The 15113-nt window shown below is 29.2% G+C and overlaps 3 protein-coding genes across 7 annotated transcripts in view; 2 read left to right on the top strand and 1 right to left on the bottom strand.

Moving 5' to 3' along the window:
* The window catches only part of LOC123259992, a 24291-nt gene extending 17706 nt beyond the window's left edge, over positions 1-6585 (top strand). For both annotated transcript variants that reach the window (XM_044720874.1, XM_044720875.1), the window contains exons 2-4: positions 350-591; positions 877-1027; positions 3447-6585. In XM_044720874.1, the coding sequence (XP_044576809.1) occupies positions 350-591; positions 877-1027; positions 3447-6265 (3212 nt within the window). In that variant the 3' untranslated portion in view covers positions 6266-6585. The remainder of the gene's footprint in view (positions 1-349; positions 592-876; positions 1028-3446) is intronic.
* LOC123259997 (cysteine-rich PDZ-binding protein) overlaps positions 1-11702 on the bottom strand; it is a 21662-nt gene extending 9960 nt beyond the window's left edge. Inside the window, exons 1-2 of one of the 3 annotated variants that reach the window (XM_044720886.1) lie at positions 11678-11702; positions 8963-9273 (exon numbers count right to left, since the gene is read on the bottom strand). In XM_044720886.1, the coding sequence (XP_044576821.1) occupies positions 8971-9270 (300 nt within the window). In that variant the 5' untranslated portion in view covers positions 9271-9273; positions 11678-11702 and the 3' untranslated portion in view covers positions 8963-8970. Of the gene's footprint in view, positions 1-8914; positions 9274-10594; positions 10669-11677 lie in introns of those variants that run through there. The other 2 variants (XM_044720885.1, XM_044720883.1) reach the window with 2 other exon arrangements.
* LOC123259996 (ras-related protein Rab-40B) lies at positions 10933-15113 on the top strand. Of its 2 annotated transcripts, none has more exons than XM_044720881.1 (4): positions 10933-11600; positions 11965-12158; positions 13903-14125; positions 14234-15113. In XM_044720881.1, the coding sequence occupies exons 1-4, from the start codon at positions 11429-11431 to the stop codon at positions 14533-14535; spliced, it is 891 nt and encodes a 296-aa protein (XP_044576816.1). In that variant the 5' UTR covers positions 10933-11428; the 3' UTR covers positions 14536-15113. The 2 variants fall into 2 exon arrangements, with proteins under 2 accessions (XP_044576816.1, XP_044576817.1); XM_044720882.1 differs by having other exon boundaries at positions 10934-11582.

Raw genomic sequence — 15113 nt, 5'->3', positions numbered from 1 at the left:
GATTAAATTCTTTAAAGTTATTTACTTGATTCAAGTTAATTTTTTTTTCTGCGTACAAGTAACGCTGAAGATATACTAAGAGAATAATTTTAAATGCTAAATTTATCACGATGATAACATTGTGTTAATAGATTACCTGATGCATTCTCGTTGTAATAAATGATTACACGAGAGTCACGATGTCAATTGGTATAATCAGAGGTTGTATAATTTAATATAGCCACGGCGACGACGGCGACTCATTTATCATCATATGCAATTATTTAATGTGATAATCATTACATTACATTAAAAGCCACTTATTGTTAAGGATTTTATTTTATTTACAACTTTTTTTTATCTTTTTCAGGAAACCACTTGGTGTTAGTGACAGACCCGGAAATTGTTGAGGATGCCTATGCATTTGATAATCCGTGTTTCAAAGACGCGACACCCGCGCAAACCCGGCAAATTGATAGGCCGCTGTCAATCATCTCGACAGAAACTCCGACCAAGGATTCAATGAAATGGTCTTCTCCTTGGTCGTCTCTCGGCCTTGGCTCGGGAAACAAATTCGACAAAAGAAAAACTCTTGACGATTCTTGTCTCGGCGTAAGATTTATTTCTTCTTTTATATTTATTAAATATAATTTAAAAAAATTCAAATATTTTTAAAATTAAAATAAATATTTTTAAATTAAAATAAAATGAAAATTAATTTTTTTTTTATGATAGTTTTATAAATTTTTTATCACTAAATTTTACAGAAGATAACTCTAGTGATTTGATTGATTTAATCAGCATGCATATTTCTTAAATGCTAAATAAATGAACAAATTATTTAATTAGTAACCAAGTTAATTAATTAATTATTTAATCTGATGATTTAATTTTCAGGCAAACGCCACGCGAATTAGCGTGATAAGTTTGAGAAGCCGAGATTTTACAGGGCTGGGTTTCAATGTGTGTGGAAACATGAGAGAAGGTATCTTCGTTAAAGACCTGCTCCATCGCGGTCCCGCCTCAGAATCCGGTCGGATTCATCCAGGTCAGTATATCGTGACTTAGTCATTGATTAACTCCAAGGCGAGGTTTTCTCAATGTGTGTACTGTAATGCAAGCAAGCAAGCAAGCAAGCGAGTGTATGTGTGTGAATATGCCTGAATTAAGAGTTAAGAGTTAAGAGTATTTCTTCCATTGCATGTAATGCGGTGAAATCGTCCGCTGATATAATAAGACGCGTGTTTAATACCATTTAAACACTGCGTTTGATAAATCGGGCGCAGTAAGTAGAGTAAATCGCTGTTTTAGATTGCAAAGCCTTGCTATAGCTTCATAGCTTCTCTATCTTCAGAATTTAATTAGTAGTATGTACTTATAGAGGTTCTATGATTCTTGATCCTCCGGCAAAATATCTCCAAAATAAATATCCCCGCACAAAATATCTTAATTAATTTAATTTTTTAATAAAACAATTGAAAACAATAAGTTTGAAAAAAGTTATCAATTTTATTTTAACACTTATTAATAGCACTTCAATTATGCCCTTTTATTATGGTTTTTGTGTGTGTTTATTCGACAGTAGATAGACACATAAACTTGTTACCATGTTGTGCCCTTTTATAATGGATTTTGTGTCATATTTACACAGAAAAAAATATTTAGGTACTCGTCCATATTTATAATATTTAAATATCTTAATCTTGAGAATTTGAACAATAAATGAAGATATTAAATTATAAGAATTGGCAATTCTTATAATTTAATATCTTCATTTATTGTCCAAATTCTCAAGATTAAGATATTTAAATACAGAAAAAAAGGATCACTTGAGCCAAGAAAATATTTTTCTTCCTAATTATTTTCTTGAGGGAAACAAAATTTTTTTTTGACAAGAAATTTCACTTATTCCAACAAAATGTATCTTGATCCAAGAAAATTTATTTAAGTCAAGAAAATCTTGTTGTTTTGAGAAAATTCAGCCTCTTGCTCCAAAAAAATTAATTCTTGATAGAAGTTAATTTTCTTGTCTCGAGAAAATTTCTCTCTTGCTCCAAAAAATTAAATATAAAGATAGAAGTAAATTTTCATTAATATTCTTATTGATTAACATGTCAAATGGGAAGATCAAATAATATTAAATCATTTTTTTTCATTTAATATGTATAATTGCACGCTAAAATAATATAAAATGGGTATAAAATATTCAAGAGAAAAATTTTCTCAAGGTGAGAAAATTTTTTTCTCAGCTGAAGTATGTAGTGCTGTTTCCCTAAAGTATCTAAAAATTCGATCAAATATAAAAATTTATTGTATCAAGTATTTATGATAATTTGCATTAAGAAAAAATGACTTCCACCAAGAATAGAATTTCAAGAAAAACGTATTTTGATCCAAAAAGTTTATTTAAGTCAAGAAAATCTTGTTGTTTTAAGAAAATTCAGCCTCTTGCTCCAAAAAATTTAGTTCTTGATAGAAGTTAATTTTTTTGTCTTGAGAAAATTTCTCTCTTGCTCCAAAAAATTAAATATAAAGATTGAAGTAAATTTTCATGAATATTCTTATTGATTAACATGTCAAATGGGAAGATCAAACAATATTGAATCATTTTTTTTTCATTCAATATGTATAATTGCACGCTAAAATAATATAAAATGGGTATCAAATATTCAAGAGAAAAATTTTCTCAAGGTGAGAAAATTTTTTTCTCAGCTGAAGTAAGTGGCGCTGCTTCCCTAAAGTGTCTAAAAATCTTGATCAAATATAAAAATTTATTGTATTAAGTATTTATGATAATTTTAATTAAGAAAAAATGACTTCTACCAAGAATAGAATTTCAAGAAATATTTTCCTTCGGCCAACACAACTTCGGTCTTCCTTCAGGCACCCGAAAATTTTCTTGAGCCAAGAATTTTGTTCTCCATTCAAGAAAGTTTTCTTTCTGTGTATATAGTCTCGCACAAAAAAAAATGTTCTTGAATTAAATATATAATTTTGAAGAACTTAATATTTTTGATTTAATTAGAAAAATTCTTAATTTAAGGAAACTTTTCTTGAATTAAGGAAATTTTACTTAATTCATGAATTTTTTGTCTTGATTTAAGACAATTAAGGTAAAAGACCCAGTTACTGACACTGGCCTAGTTGATTGACACTTGCAATTTTATTCTAATTAAAAAAATAAATTGTTCTCAAAAAACCAACTATCTTAAAATTTATAATTCAAAAATTATATTTACTAATTTATTAAAGTCGATTTGTTTTATTTAATTAAAATAAAACTGTAAGGGTCAATAACTAGTTCAGTGTCAATAACTGGGTCCTTTACCTTACCCTTTTCAAAATTATATTCTTGGTTCAAGAATTTTTCACTTGAATCGTTAATTTTTTTTTCGGTGCGGGGATATTTTGTTGGAAGATCAAAACGCCTGATACCACTTATAAATTAACTATTTTCTCCATTACAGGTGACCGGATAGCCAGCGTTAAAATCAGCTTCAGAAGCATGGTCTACGAAGACGCATTAACAATTCTCAGCTACGCTTCCCCTTACGACGTCGAGCTGGAAGTTGAAAGTGGCGGTAGCAGTTCCCGACCTACAACTCTACTAAAGAAAACAGTCGGTCCAACTCCGTCACGAATTTGCCACCCACTTTACAGAAGCCAATCAATTCCCGAACTTTCAAAAGTCGATAAAAACTCAGCTAAGCGTCTTTTCATCGCCGATCCAAACGAGTCACTAGGCTCGAATTATTCCACGATGAACTCAACCTTAAAGTCTTCCAAGTCGACTCCTGGCAGCCATACGCTTGAGCGCCGACACGAGGAATCCAAGGGTAATAATCATCATTTCAAGTTCGGGATCAAAGTACTCCCCGTGCTCGATAATACCGTTTACAGAATTGAAAATCAGAACGAACATAATACAAATCTCGAGCGACACAACTCTCGTAAAACAGATGCTGAAAAAAATATAATAAACAGTAAGAATTTAAATTCCGTTGACGCTAAGCCCGTTAAAGACGGTAAAGTTACTGAGCGTATTCAGCAGCGTGAAAATAATTCCGGATTAAAAGGTGGAGAAAGTGTCGATGCAATTGACAGTAAATTAACTAATCAGAGTGATAAATTAAGCATCGAAGTTGATATTCCTTCAGAAGTTCCTGCAGAGGTGCATAATGCTGCAATTGCAGCAAGAAGAAATCGCAAAAACAGCGCAGAGCTTCTTAAATCTCCCAAGATTATTACTTCACCAGAATTTCCAGGAGATTTTGAAGAAAAGAGCCCGCAGAAGAGCAAAAGAAAAGCTCCAGCACCTCCCGGGTCCCCAATGAAAGAAATTCCGGGCAAATATGAAGTGTTGAAGCACGAGAGAGAAGATATTGATGATAAAATTGAAAGTATTACAGATTACACTGAATCTTTGAATGAATATGTCGTAAAAGTACGTGATACTGGTGATAGACAGTCGAGATTGAAGGAACGTTCTTCTGAAAGACGAAGTTCTGAATCCGACACTGATAATGAAACACAGGACAGTTTTACAACAATAGAACTTAATCCCGCTGACATTACAATTCACCACACACCTATACCTCATATTGTTGACGACGATGACCCTGATGACGGGTACAGAAAAGCCGCTAGCTTAGGAGACTTGTCCAAGTACGAGGCCAAGAGCTCTTCGACTCTAGAACGAGCTCAGAGTCTTGATATGACTGATACTTCATTAAGAAAACGCAAAACTCCCCTTCCGCCTGAAGATATTACAGAAGTAACTGAAGATCTTACTAAGCTGGATGAAATTGATACGTTTGATAGGCGAAAATTGAAGAAATCTAGCGAGTGGGGAACTTTGGAAGACGCTATCTGGAATAAAATGGACTCTGATGATATTTCTGAGATAAAGCCGAAGATAAGGAAGAAGAGTAGTGGTACGCTTGAACGATCTAAATCTGCGGTGGAGATAAAATTAAAAGAAGGCATGACTTCATTTAATCAGGTTGATAATAAAAATGAAGATTGCAGTATTGAGCTTTATAATTTACCGCTGAGTAAGAGTCTTACAAGGGATTTTATTGCTGCTGAAAGGTCGTTTAATCCTGATGAAGACAATTCTTTGGCGAGAATTGTTAACAATGGAGAGACGATTAAAAACCCGAGCTTGGATGAAATAGAATTGGATTTTAGACAAGCGAAACCTTTTATGGGAGAGCTAGAGGAGGATGTAGCTGTGATTGACAATGATGAAGAAGAAATGGTAAATTCGCCAGTGAGCGAGTCTTTTGGCAAAGCGTTGAGATTTTTTGATCTGCATGCTAAGGAAGAAAAAAATGATCTCGGTAAGAAGACTAACGGGGACGTTGATGTTTCTTCAATGTATGCTGGGTTAAAAGAGGTGACTGAAGAGCCAATGAGGAAGAAAATAGTGAACAGAAGGTGTCCGTACTGCGACGGAGATGAACTGCATGACAAAAGTTGTTCTCTTCACAGTCGTCTGGTGTCTGGTGACACAGATTCCGGTGACAGTCTGAGTAATCGTATTGGCGATGAAGAAAAGTATTACAAAGCTATTGAGGATCAAATTGAAAAAAGAATGACTGGTAAAATGAATAAGGTTGAACAGGAGGAGGAAGAAATTGATGATGGGTGTGATATTGGCTCCAGTGTTACGATCAATAGCAATAGCAAGTCCCAGTCTCCGGGAAATGATCGGCATAATGTTAGCAATGTTAGTGTCTCTAGTGGAGAGAACAGTGAGGACAGTGGGCTGGTTGGTGAGTCTGGGGAGTTCAATCAAATTGATGCTAAGCCTACTGTTTCTAGTGTTCCAATAGGAACGCAAGATTCTCCGAGGAAAATGACGTACATCACTGAAATAAAAGTTTCTCCGAGCAGAGAGATCATTCGTGAGGTTGAGGATGTTGAGAGCAATCGTGATATACCTGCGATTAAAGGTGAAGTCACTGTGACGTCAAATGGAAAGTCTATGCCTGGTAGAAAGCCACCCGTACCTCCGAGAAGAAGCGACGCTTCTAAAGCACTCAAAGATAAGGCTAATGATAAACAGGTTGTTTATGTTTCGGAATATAAAAGTCCGAATAAAAATATTATTGAGGATAAATTGGATAGTAATTCTAGTAATTCTGGGAGCAAGAAAATTGATCATTGGATTTATTTGGGAGATAATAAAGAGCAAAATCCTTGGGGTAATGGATCCAGTCAACCACAATCGGTTACTAATATTGTCGTTGCTTCTGGTGATGAAAAAATATTTCACCAGTAATATTTATATGGTTGGTTTTTAAGAATGGCAATTGTCACTTGATATATTGCATTTTATATTTTTTAATAATGGTATTTTAATACAGGATCTAATTACTGTGTATCATAGGTAGTTTTTGTTTTAAGGTAAAAGACCCAGTTATTGACACTGGCCTAATTATTGACACGCAATTTTATTTTAATTTAAAAAAACTAATAAATTAAGGGAACACCACTGTGACGGTCGAAAATAAAAGGTGATTTTAGGGAATTTTTTTGACAAGGAAAATAAAAGAATTTGGAGATCGGATTTTTTTTATTTTATTAAGGGTACTTTAAAGATTATTACGATAAATTTTTATTGAAAAATATTTAATTATTACAAAGTTATTAACAATCTCGTAGAGCACTAGAAAAAATTTATCAATCAATGATAGGATAGATAACTCAAAAACGGATAATCTGAAAATAAAAACCCAAATTGCTTTTTTAATCAGTAAGGATGTACTTATCGTTACACGTAAGGAATTTTGAAAATTTTAATTTTCAAAAAAATGGCGGCTGATTGAAAATTTTCTCATTATTTTTACTGTTTTTTTTTTTGTTTTAACCCTGCTAAAAAAATCTTTCAAATCAAAGTTTTTAAAATTCCATACGTGCAACGATAACTACATTCTTACTGATTAAAAAGCAATTTGGGTTTTTATTTTCAGATGATCCGTTTTTGAGTTATCGATCCGAATATGGAGGGGAAATTTTTTCTAGTGCTCTACAAGATTGTTAATAATTTCTTGTAATAATTAAATATTTTTTAATAAAAATTTATGGCAATAATCTTTAATGTACCCTTAATAAAATAAAAAAATACCATTCGGCCACACTAGACATGGATAGGTAGATTTCTCGTTTGAATATTGACAAAAAAAAAACTATTTAAAAAATAAGAATTGTAATATATAAAAGTTATTTGACGATAAAGCTAAAAATTATTTTTTTTTTTATTTTTCCAACTACGAAATAAATTGAAAAAAGTATCAAAAGGCGACGAATAATAGCTCAAATTGAAGATAATTATGTGAATTTTTAAATAAATTTGATCGATTTAAGCTATCTTTTACGGTTTAAAAATTATTTGAAGAAAAAGGGCCGAAATACGTTTATTGAAAAAATTTTAAAAATTTTCAAAATCACGGAATTATTTGAAAAAATCATTAAAACTAGACAAATGATAGTTTGAATTGAAGGTAATTAAATGAAGTTTAAGATAAATTTGATAGATTTTATTTGGAAAATTATTTTCACAAAATATACGAAATTCAAAATTTTTTGAAAAGGGAAAAAAATTTCAAACACCCACAGCTCGTAAACTAACCGGCTGATTTTGCTCATCTTCAAACTTGATTTTAGTATTGATCCACAGAATTAGCCTACAAAATTTCATAAAGATCGGTTGAGAATTGTGGGCGCAATTACTTTTTTTTTTTTCGACTATCACAGTGATATTCCCCCTTAATAAATATAATTTTTGAATTATAAATTTTAAGAAAATTAGTTTTTTGAGAACATTTAATTTTTTTAATTAGAATAAAATTGCAAGTGTCAAACAACTAGGGTAGTGTCAATAACTGGGTCTTTCACCTTAGTTTTAGATAACAAGAATATAAATAATTATTTAGATTATTTTAAAATGTTATTACTGATGCGTTGGTTTATAGATACGCAAATACTGTTTAATTTATGAAAGAAGAAGCTGTGTGCCATAAAAAAAAGAAATCTATCGTGGCAATTGGTTTCAATAATTTTTCTAATTGACTATTTAATGAAGTAAAAGTTTTATTTAGCATACTAAATTGTCAGTATTGCATTCACTGCTCATTAATATTTATATTTATAATCAGATATGCATGTAAACATTTGTTGATTAAGTGGAAAAGCGAAACAATTATAGAGATGCTTTTTAAGCATGAATTTTATGGGTAATTAAGATTTTAATTAATCGTAGTATTAATTTCTTTTAAATTAAATTTTATTTTTATTAATTAATGTCAATGGTTTAAAATTAATGATAATCAATTGTCTGTTTCGTTTGTAAATTCTTTATTTTCGTAGAATAATTTAAGTTATGGTGCCGCAGAATTATATATATTTTTTTTAAAGGGCTGATAATTATTTTTTAATATTCTAACCGTTGATCAATTGTATATATTTATAAAAATACTCAGACTGTATAAATTCATTTTAATTTTAATAATATTGATAATAGTTGTAATACTTTAGCTTTAGCTGTTGAAAATAATAATAATAATAATTAAAATAGAAATAAATAAATTTATTTAAATGTAATGGGACAATAGATACATTTAATTAATAGTATCCCAAAAATATATTTAAATGTAGAGAATATTTTTTCTAAAAAATGTCTAACAAATTTTAAATAAAAACAAATCAAAATATATTGACAATAATCATTAAGTTATCTTATAAATTATATTAATCAATTGTTATTAAATAATGTAACGTAACATTGTACATTTTTTGTCATAATAGTATAGATTGTAAGTAATTACAATTACCATTTATATAACAAAATAAAATTTATCATTTTCACGTCAATGCATTATTCTATAGACTTTTTTTTTTTATTTTATTATTATTATTTATTAATAATTAATAAATTAATTCATTAAAATTGTTATTTTGTTTTTACAATTACATAAAGTAAGTAATTTATGTAGAAGATTGTTTATAACTTTTAGTGCTCATTAATTTTTTACCGCACATGGCGCAAATGGCTTTTTTGTAAGCGCATGACTGACAGTAGTGTGACCCGAGTTGGTGGACTTTTTGCCGACATATCCTGCAGGTTTCGAATTTAGCTGTGTAGGGATTGAATCGTGACTTAGCTGTCAAAGCTTTGTTTTCTCCGATTTTTCTTCCTCCACCTTCAACTGTGTTTCGTGCTCCAGATTTCCATGGGTCTGGTGTTGCTACTTTTCCAAGTTTCTTCTCACACTTTTCACAAACCATTTTCTAAAACATTCAGATGAAAAATATTTTAATTACTGGAATTAGATATGATCTCATCAACATAAATAATTGAGTATAAAAGTAGAAAACAGCTGACTTTTTTTTTATTCTTAAATAAATTAAATTTTAATTAAAGAAACTATATGAATATGAAAAAGAATATTTTTTAAAAATAGTCAACATAATTTTTTTAATTAATTTAACATAAATTTTATAATTTTTTTATTAAATGAACTATAACAAAAATTTTTAGAAAAAAAATTTTAATTATAGAAATTTTTAAAAAACTAATAATATAATTTTTTTTAAATAATTTTGTGTAACTAATTAACTTGTCAAATAAAAATAAATATTAATTTAGCAGATATTTTATAATTTTAAGAATTTTTGTAAATTATGAAAAAAAAAATTGACAGAAATTTAAAAAAACTAAAAATGCAATTTTTTTTAAACAATATTTTGGTACAAATTTGTTTGTTAAAAAAATTAAAAAATGATGAAGTGACATGAAAATTAATTTAGCATATATTTAACAATTTTAAGAATTTTTTAAATAAACAAATCACGGCAAAAAAAATTAGAAAAAAAAAAGTTGACTTGTAGAAATTTAAAAAAATTAAAAATGCAATTTTTTTAAAACAATATTTTGGTACAAATTTTTGTTAAAAAAATTAAAAAATGATGAAGTGACATGAAAATTAATTTAGCATATATTTAACAATTTTAAGAATTTTTTAAATAAACAAATCACGGCAAAAAAAATTAGAAAAAAAAAAGTTGACTTGTAGAAATTTTTAAAAATTAAAAATGCAATTTTTTTTTAAACAATTTTTTGGTACAAATTTGTTTGTTAAAAAAATTAAAAAATGATTTAGTGACATGAAAATTAATTTAGCATATATTTAATAATTTTAAGAATTTTTTAAATAAACAAATCACGGCAAAAAAAAATTAGAAAAAAAAAATTGACTTGTAGAAATTTTAAAAAATTCAAAATGCAATTTTTTTAAAACAATATTTTGGAACAAATTTGTTTGTAAAAAAAAATTTTAAAAATGATTTAATGACATGAAAATTAATTTAGCATATATTTAATAATTATAAGAATTCTTTAAATAAATAAATCATGGCAAAAAAAAAGTTTGAAAAAAAATTGACATGTAAAAATAAAAAAAAATAAAAAATGCAATTTTTTAAAGATAATTTTTCGGAACAAATTTTTTTGTTAAATAAAATTTAAAAACTTCCAAAAATCAGCTGATTTTAATCATTATAATTCAAGTCTAATTTTTTTAATTATAAAAAAGATATAGGTTATACTTACAATAAAATTTCAAAAACTTCCACAAATAAACGTTTAAAAACAACTAAAAATTATTATAAACGTCAATAATAACTTAATAAACAATTAAAAAATATAAATTATAATAAAACACAATCCCAATTATTAAATAAAAAAATTTTCACAATACTGTATCCTGCTCGAAATTTGCGATGTAAAATAAAAATGTTTTTCATCAACAAAATTGATAACCTCGCCTGCCCCCTACAGTCAAACTAACCAACTAAAAATTACCCACGGAAGATATTACGCGCCAACAGAAGTTAAAAATAAACCCTGCAACAATCTAGTGTCCTTGTCGTGTATATTATTAGTATGACTTCTTTATTCTTGTGTCGTAGTCAGCAGTCTCAGTACAGGTCTGTGGACAGTCTTTGGTCTGATAAAAAACGAGAGACATATAGATAGAGAGCAGAATAATCGTGACAACCAATCGTGTAACAACTGAAATGGAATGGCGAGGAATGGGTTATATATTTTGATGTGATGTGATGTTGTGGACAAAAAAATCCAGTGAAGCATATGTTGAGAAAGTATAAGTAAGGATTAACATCTTGAGCCCACATTTTTTAGTATTATATCGAGTATCCAGCGATCAGCAATTCAGTTTGTAATTAAAGAGTGCTCTTATATACTTGGTGCGCTTAGACAAAGGATATGTCCTGGTGTATTGTGTGTCGTCAACCACTTATCGAGGTCATTAAAAAATCAAGAGTATTTGTTAAATAATAAATAACAAAAAAAAAAAAAAATAAAAAGTCTCTTCGCTCAGAGGGTGGCTTGCAGTATGCGTAGGGTTTGTGATATTGGATTATTATGGCTGCGGGTGAGGCTGCCCCAACGAAGCCTCGTCAAGAGAAACAATACGACTATCTTTTAAAGTTCCTTCTGGTTGGAGACAGTGACGTTGGGAAACAAGAAATTCTCAGCGGCCTCGAGGACGGAGCTTCCGAGTCTCCTTTCTGCGGTGGTATATACACATACACATGTATTTATTTCATTGTTGCTCTTTTTATTATTATTATTATTATATATTATATTATACATATATTATTATCACTCTACCTTTGCCTTTTACCTTGAGGTAAAAGGCAAACTCACTCGCTCAGTCTTACTCTTTTTCCCTTACTTTTATTTTATTCACTTGTATTTCCTTTGGTCATATTCATAAGTACACTTACGCATAAATATTCCCACAGCTCGGTGTCATTGTTTACACGTACCACTAGAAAAATCCACCTGTGTCGCACCTATCCGCTGACCTTGCTTCACTTATTATCATTATTTTTTTTATATGAAAAAATAAAAGTATAATAATGGTTGTTTTATTTTTTTTTCTTCTTATGTTTCAGCGTACAAAACTACCACTATTCTTCTCGATGGGAAGAGAGTCAAGTTACAATTATGGGATACCTCGGGGCAAGGGAGGTTTTGTACGATAATTAGATCTTACTCCCGAGGTGCCCAAGGAATACTTTTAGTCTATGATATTACTAATAAGTGGTCGTTTGATGGGATCGATAGATGGTTAAAAGAAGTCGAAGAGGTAATTAACTATTTATTAAGAGAAAAAGAATTTTATGTAAAGGATAGTCATATGATAAAATGGGTTTTTTTTTAGAGAAATTTAGTGTCATTGCAAAGTTCTTGAATTTGTGCCTTTTCAAGGTTTCATATCATCCTCACTAATAGTCAATTTATGATGATAGATACTTAGGCTGCATTCGAAAATTTTCTATCTCTACACTGATAATAAAATTGACTTGACTCAAGAGCCAAACTCATGAACCAAGAATACCATTTTGAAGAAAATGATATTCTTGAGCTAAGAAATTATTCTTGGTCTAAGAAAATTTTCTTGAGTCAAGAATTTATACTCTTGACTCAAGAGAATATTTTTCTTCAAAATGGAATTCTTGGTTCAAGAGTTTGGCTCTTGAGTCGAATCAATTTTTTTTATCAGTGTAGATACATAATTAAGAGATAGTCTTGTATCTTGAGAACTATTGACAATTTTGAAGATATAAGCTCATCCCGATGTTACACTCATCAAGACCTTTCATTTGAGTACCCACATCAATTTTTCATATATTTTATATATTTATATTTATGGATAATATATCGAAATGCATGTGGGTACTCAAATGAAAGGTCTCGATGAGTGTAACATCGGGATGAGCTTATATCTTTGAAAACGTCAATAGTTAAGAAGGTACAGTGCAATTTAACACAATTAAGAAACGACCTTATATCTTGTGAACTATTGACATTTTTAAAGATATAAGCTCATCCCGATGTTACACTTATCGAGACCTTTCATTTGAGTACCCACATCAATTTTTCTATATATATATATATATATATATATATATATATATATATATATATATATATATATATATATATATATATATATATATGTGTATATGAAAAATATATCAAAATGCATGTGGGTACTCAAATGAAAGGTCTCGATGAGTGTCACATCGGAATGAGCTTATATCTTTAAAAATGTCAATAGTTAAGAAAGTACAGTGCAATTTAACATAATTAAGAAACGAACTTGTATCTTGAGAACTATTGACATTTTTTAAGATATAAGCTCACCCCAACATTACACTGATTAAAACCTTTCATTTGAGTACCCACATCAATTTTTCATATATTTATATATATTCTATATATGTATATATGAAAAATATATCAAAATGCATGTGGGTATTCAAATGAAAGCTCTTGATGACTGTAACATTGAGATGAGTTTATATCTTTAAAAACGTCAATAGTTAAGAAAATACAGTACAATTTAACATAATTAAGAAACGACCTTGTATCTTGTGAACTATTGACATTTTTAAAGATATAAGCTCATTCCGATGTTACGCTCATCGAGACCTTTCATTTGAGTACCCACATCATTTTTTCATATATTTATATATATTATGTATATGTATATATGAAAAATATATCAAAATGCATATGGGTACTCAAATGAAAGGTCTTGATGAGTGTAACACCGAGATGAGCTTATATCTTTAAAAATGTCAATAGTTAAGAAAATACAGTACAATTTAACAAAATTCATTATTTAATAAAGCAAAATTTTAATTATTTATAATTCACAAGTCACAAAAATCACATAGTGCCTGCAAAGTTGCTAGTTATTAATTATTTATTTTTAGGCAGTGTAAATTATTGCTGACCCTTAAAAAAAATAATTTTAATTTTAAATTATGAACATGACTTTCTCAAGCGCATTTATAAATACAAATTTTTTTTTTGATACACAGCATGCTCCAGGTGTACCAAAAGTATTGGTCGGCAATCGACTTCACCTGGCGTTCAAAAGACAAGTAGGAGAGCGAGATGCAGAAATATACGCGGCTAAAAATCATATGGCATTTTTTGAAGTATCGCCCTTGTGCGATTTTAACATAAGGGAAAGTTTTTCGGAGTTATCTCGAATGGCATTACACCGTAATGGCATGGAAAGACTTTGGAGATCCAACAAAGGTATTAACATAAAAATGTTTAATTAAAATAAAAACATTTAATTAATATAATTAAAAATTTATATTTTTTTTTCTTTATCTATTTGTTTGTTTGCTTGTTGGATTTCAGTTCTCACATTACAAGAGATAGCATGCCGTACAATTGTTGCCAGAACAACGGTTTATGAGATAGACCAATTGCCTTTACCCAAGTCCATTAAGTCACACTTAAAGTCGTATGCAATGACGACGACATCGCAATTACGTTGTAATAGATCGCAAAATTCAAGCAAGAGCCTTGGATCTCATCATCGAAAGTTGCGGTTCGTCGGAGCGGGTCACAATGGACTGACAACACCGGGCAATTCACCTGGCAGCATTACTGACTCGCGTTCTAGTTGCGCTGGTCGTAATTCTTGCGCAATATCCTGAGGGTAAAATTTAGCCGGCGTTCGGTTTTTATATTACACAAATAATTTACCAGCGTTTTCCCGTTAAAACTTAACATTACGCGACTAAAAATAATCGTAATGATAATAATAATCTAAAAAGAAATTAAAGAAAAAAAAAATATGACGCGTAAACATTTTTAATGTATTAGGAATTACATACCCGACATTTGATCTTGAATTGATAAGCTAAATTATTCAAAGTATGTTATTTAAATTTTTAATTAAAATTAAACAGTTTTATCTATTATAAATTATAAGCATAATATTAATTCAAGAATCAAAAAATATTTATCGGATTTTGTGTGGAATGCAGCGTTAATTGCTCACAATAATAATAAAAAAAAAATATAACAATAATATTGATAATAAAAAATAAATCCAGGCAATAAATAAATAAATAAAAAATGGTAATAAATAACATAATTAAATTACAGGTACTTATACTCTTAACTTTGTTCTTCTCGGCAGTTATTAATCGTTCGATTGCGTCATACTACAGTTAAAAATAAAACTATAACATTCAGATGCTTTTGCATCTTTGTTAATAACAAAAAATAT

This window comes from Cotesia glomerata, linkage group LG2 (genome assembly GCF_020080835.1).
Source record: "Cotesia glomerata isolate CgM1 linkage group LG2, MPM_Cglom_v2.3, whole genome shotgun sequence".
In the NCBI taxonomy this organism is placed as follows: domain Eukaryota; kingdom Metazoa; phylum Arthropoda; class Insecta; order Hymenoptera; family Braconidae; genus Cotesia; species Cotesia glomerata.
Note: the sequence above shows the minus strand (reverse complement) of the source record. Positions and strands in the feature narration are given on the sequence as shown.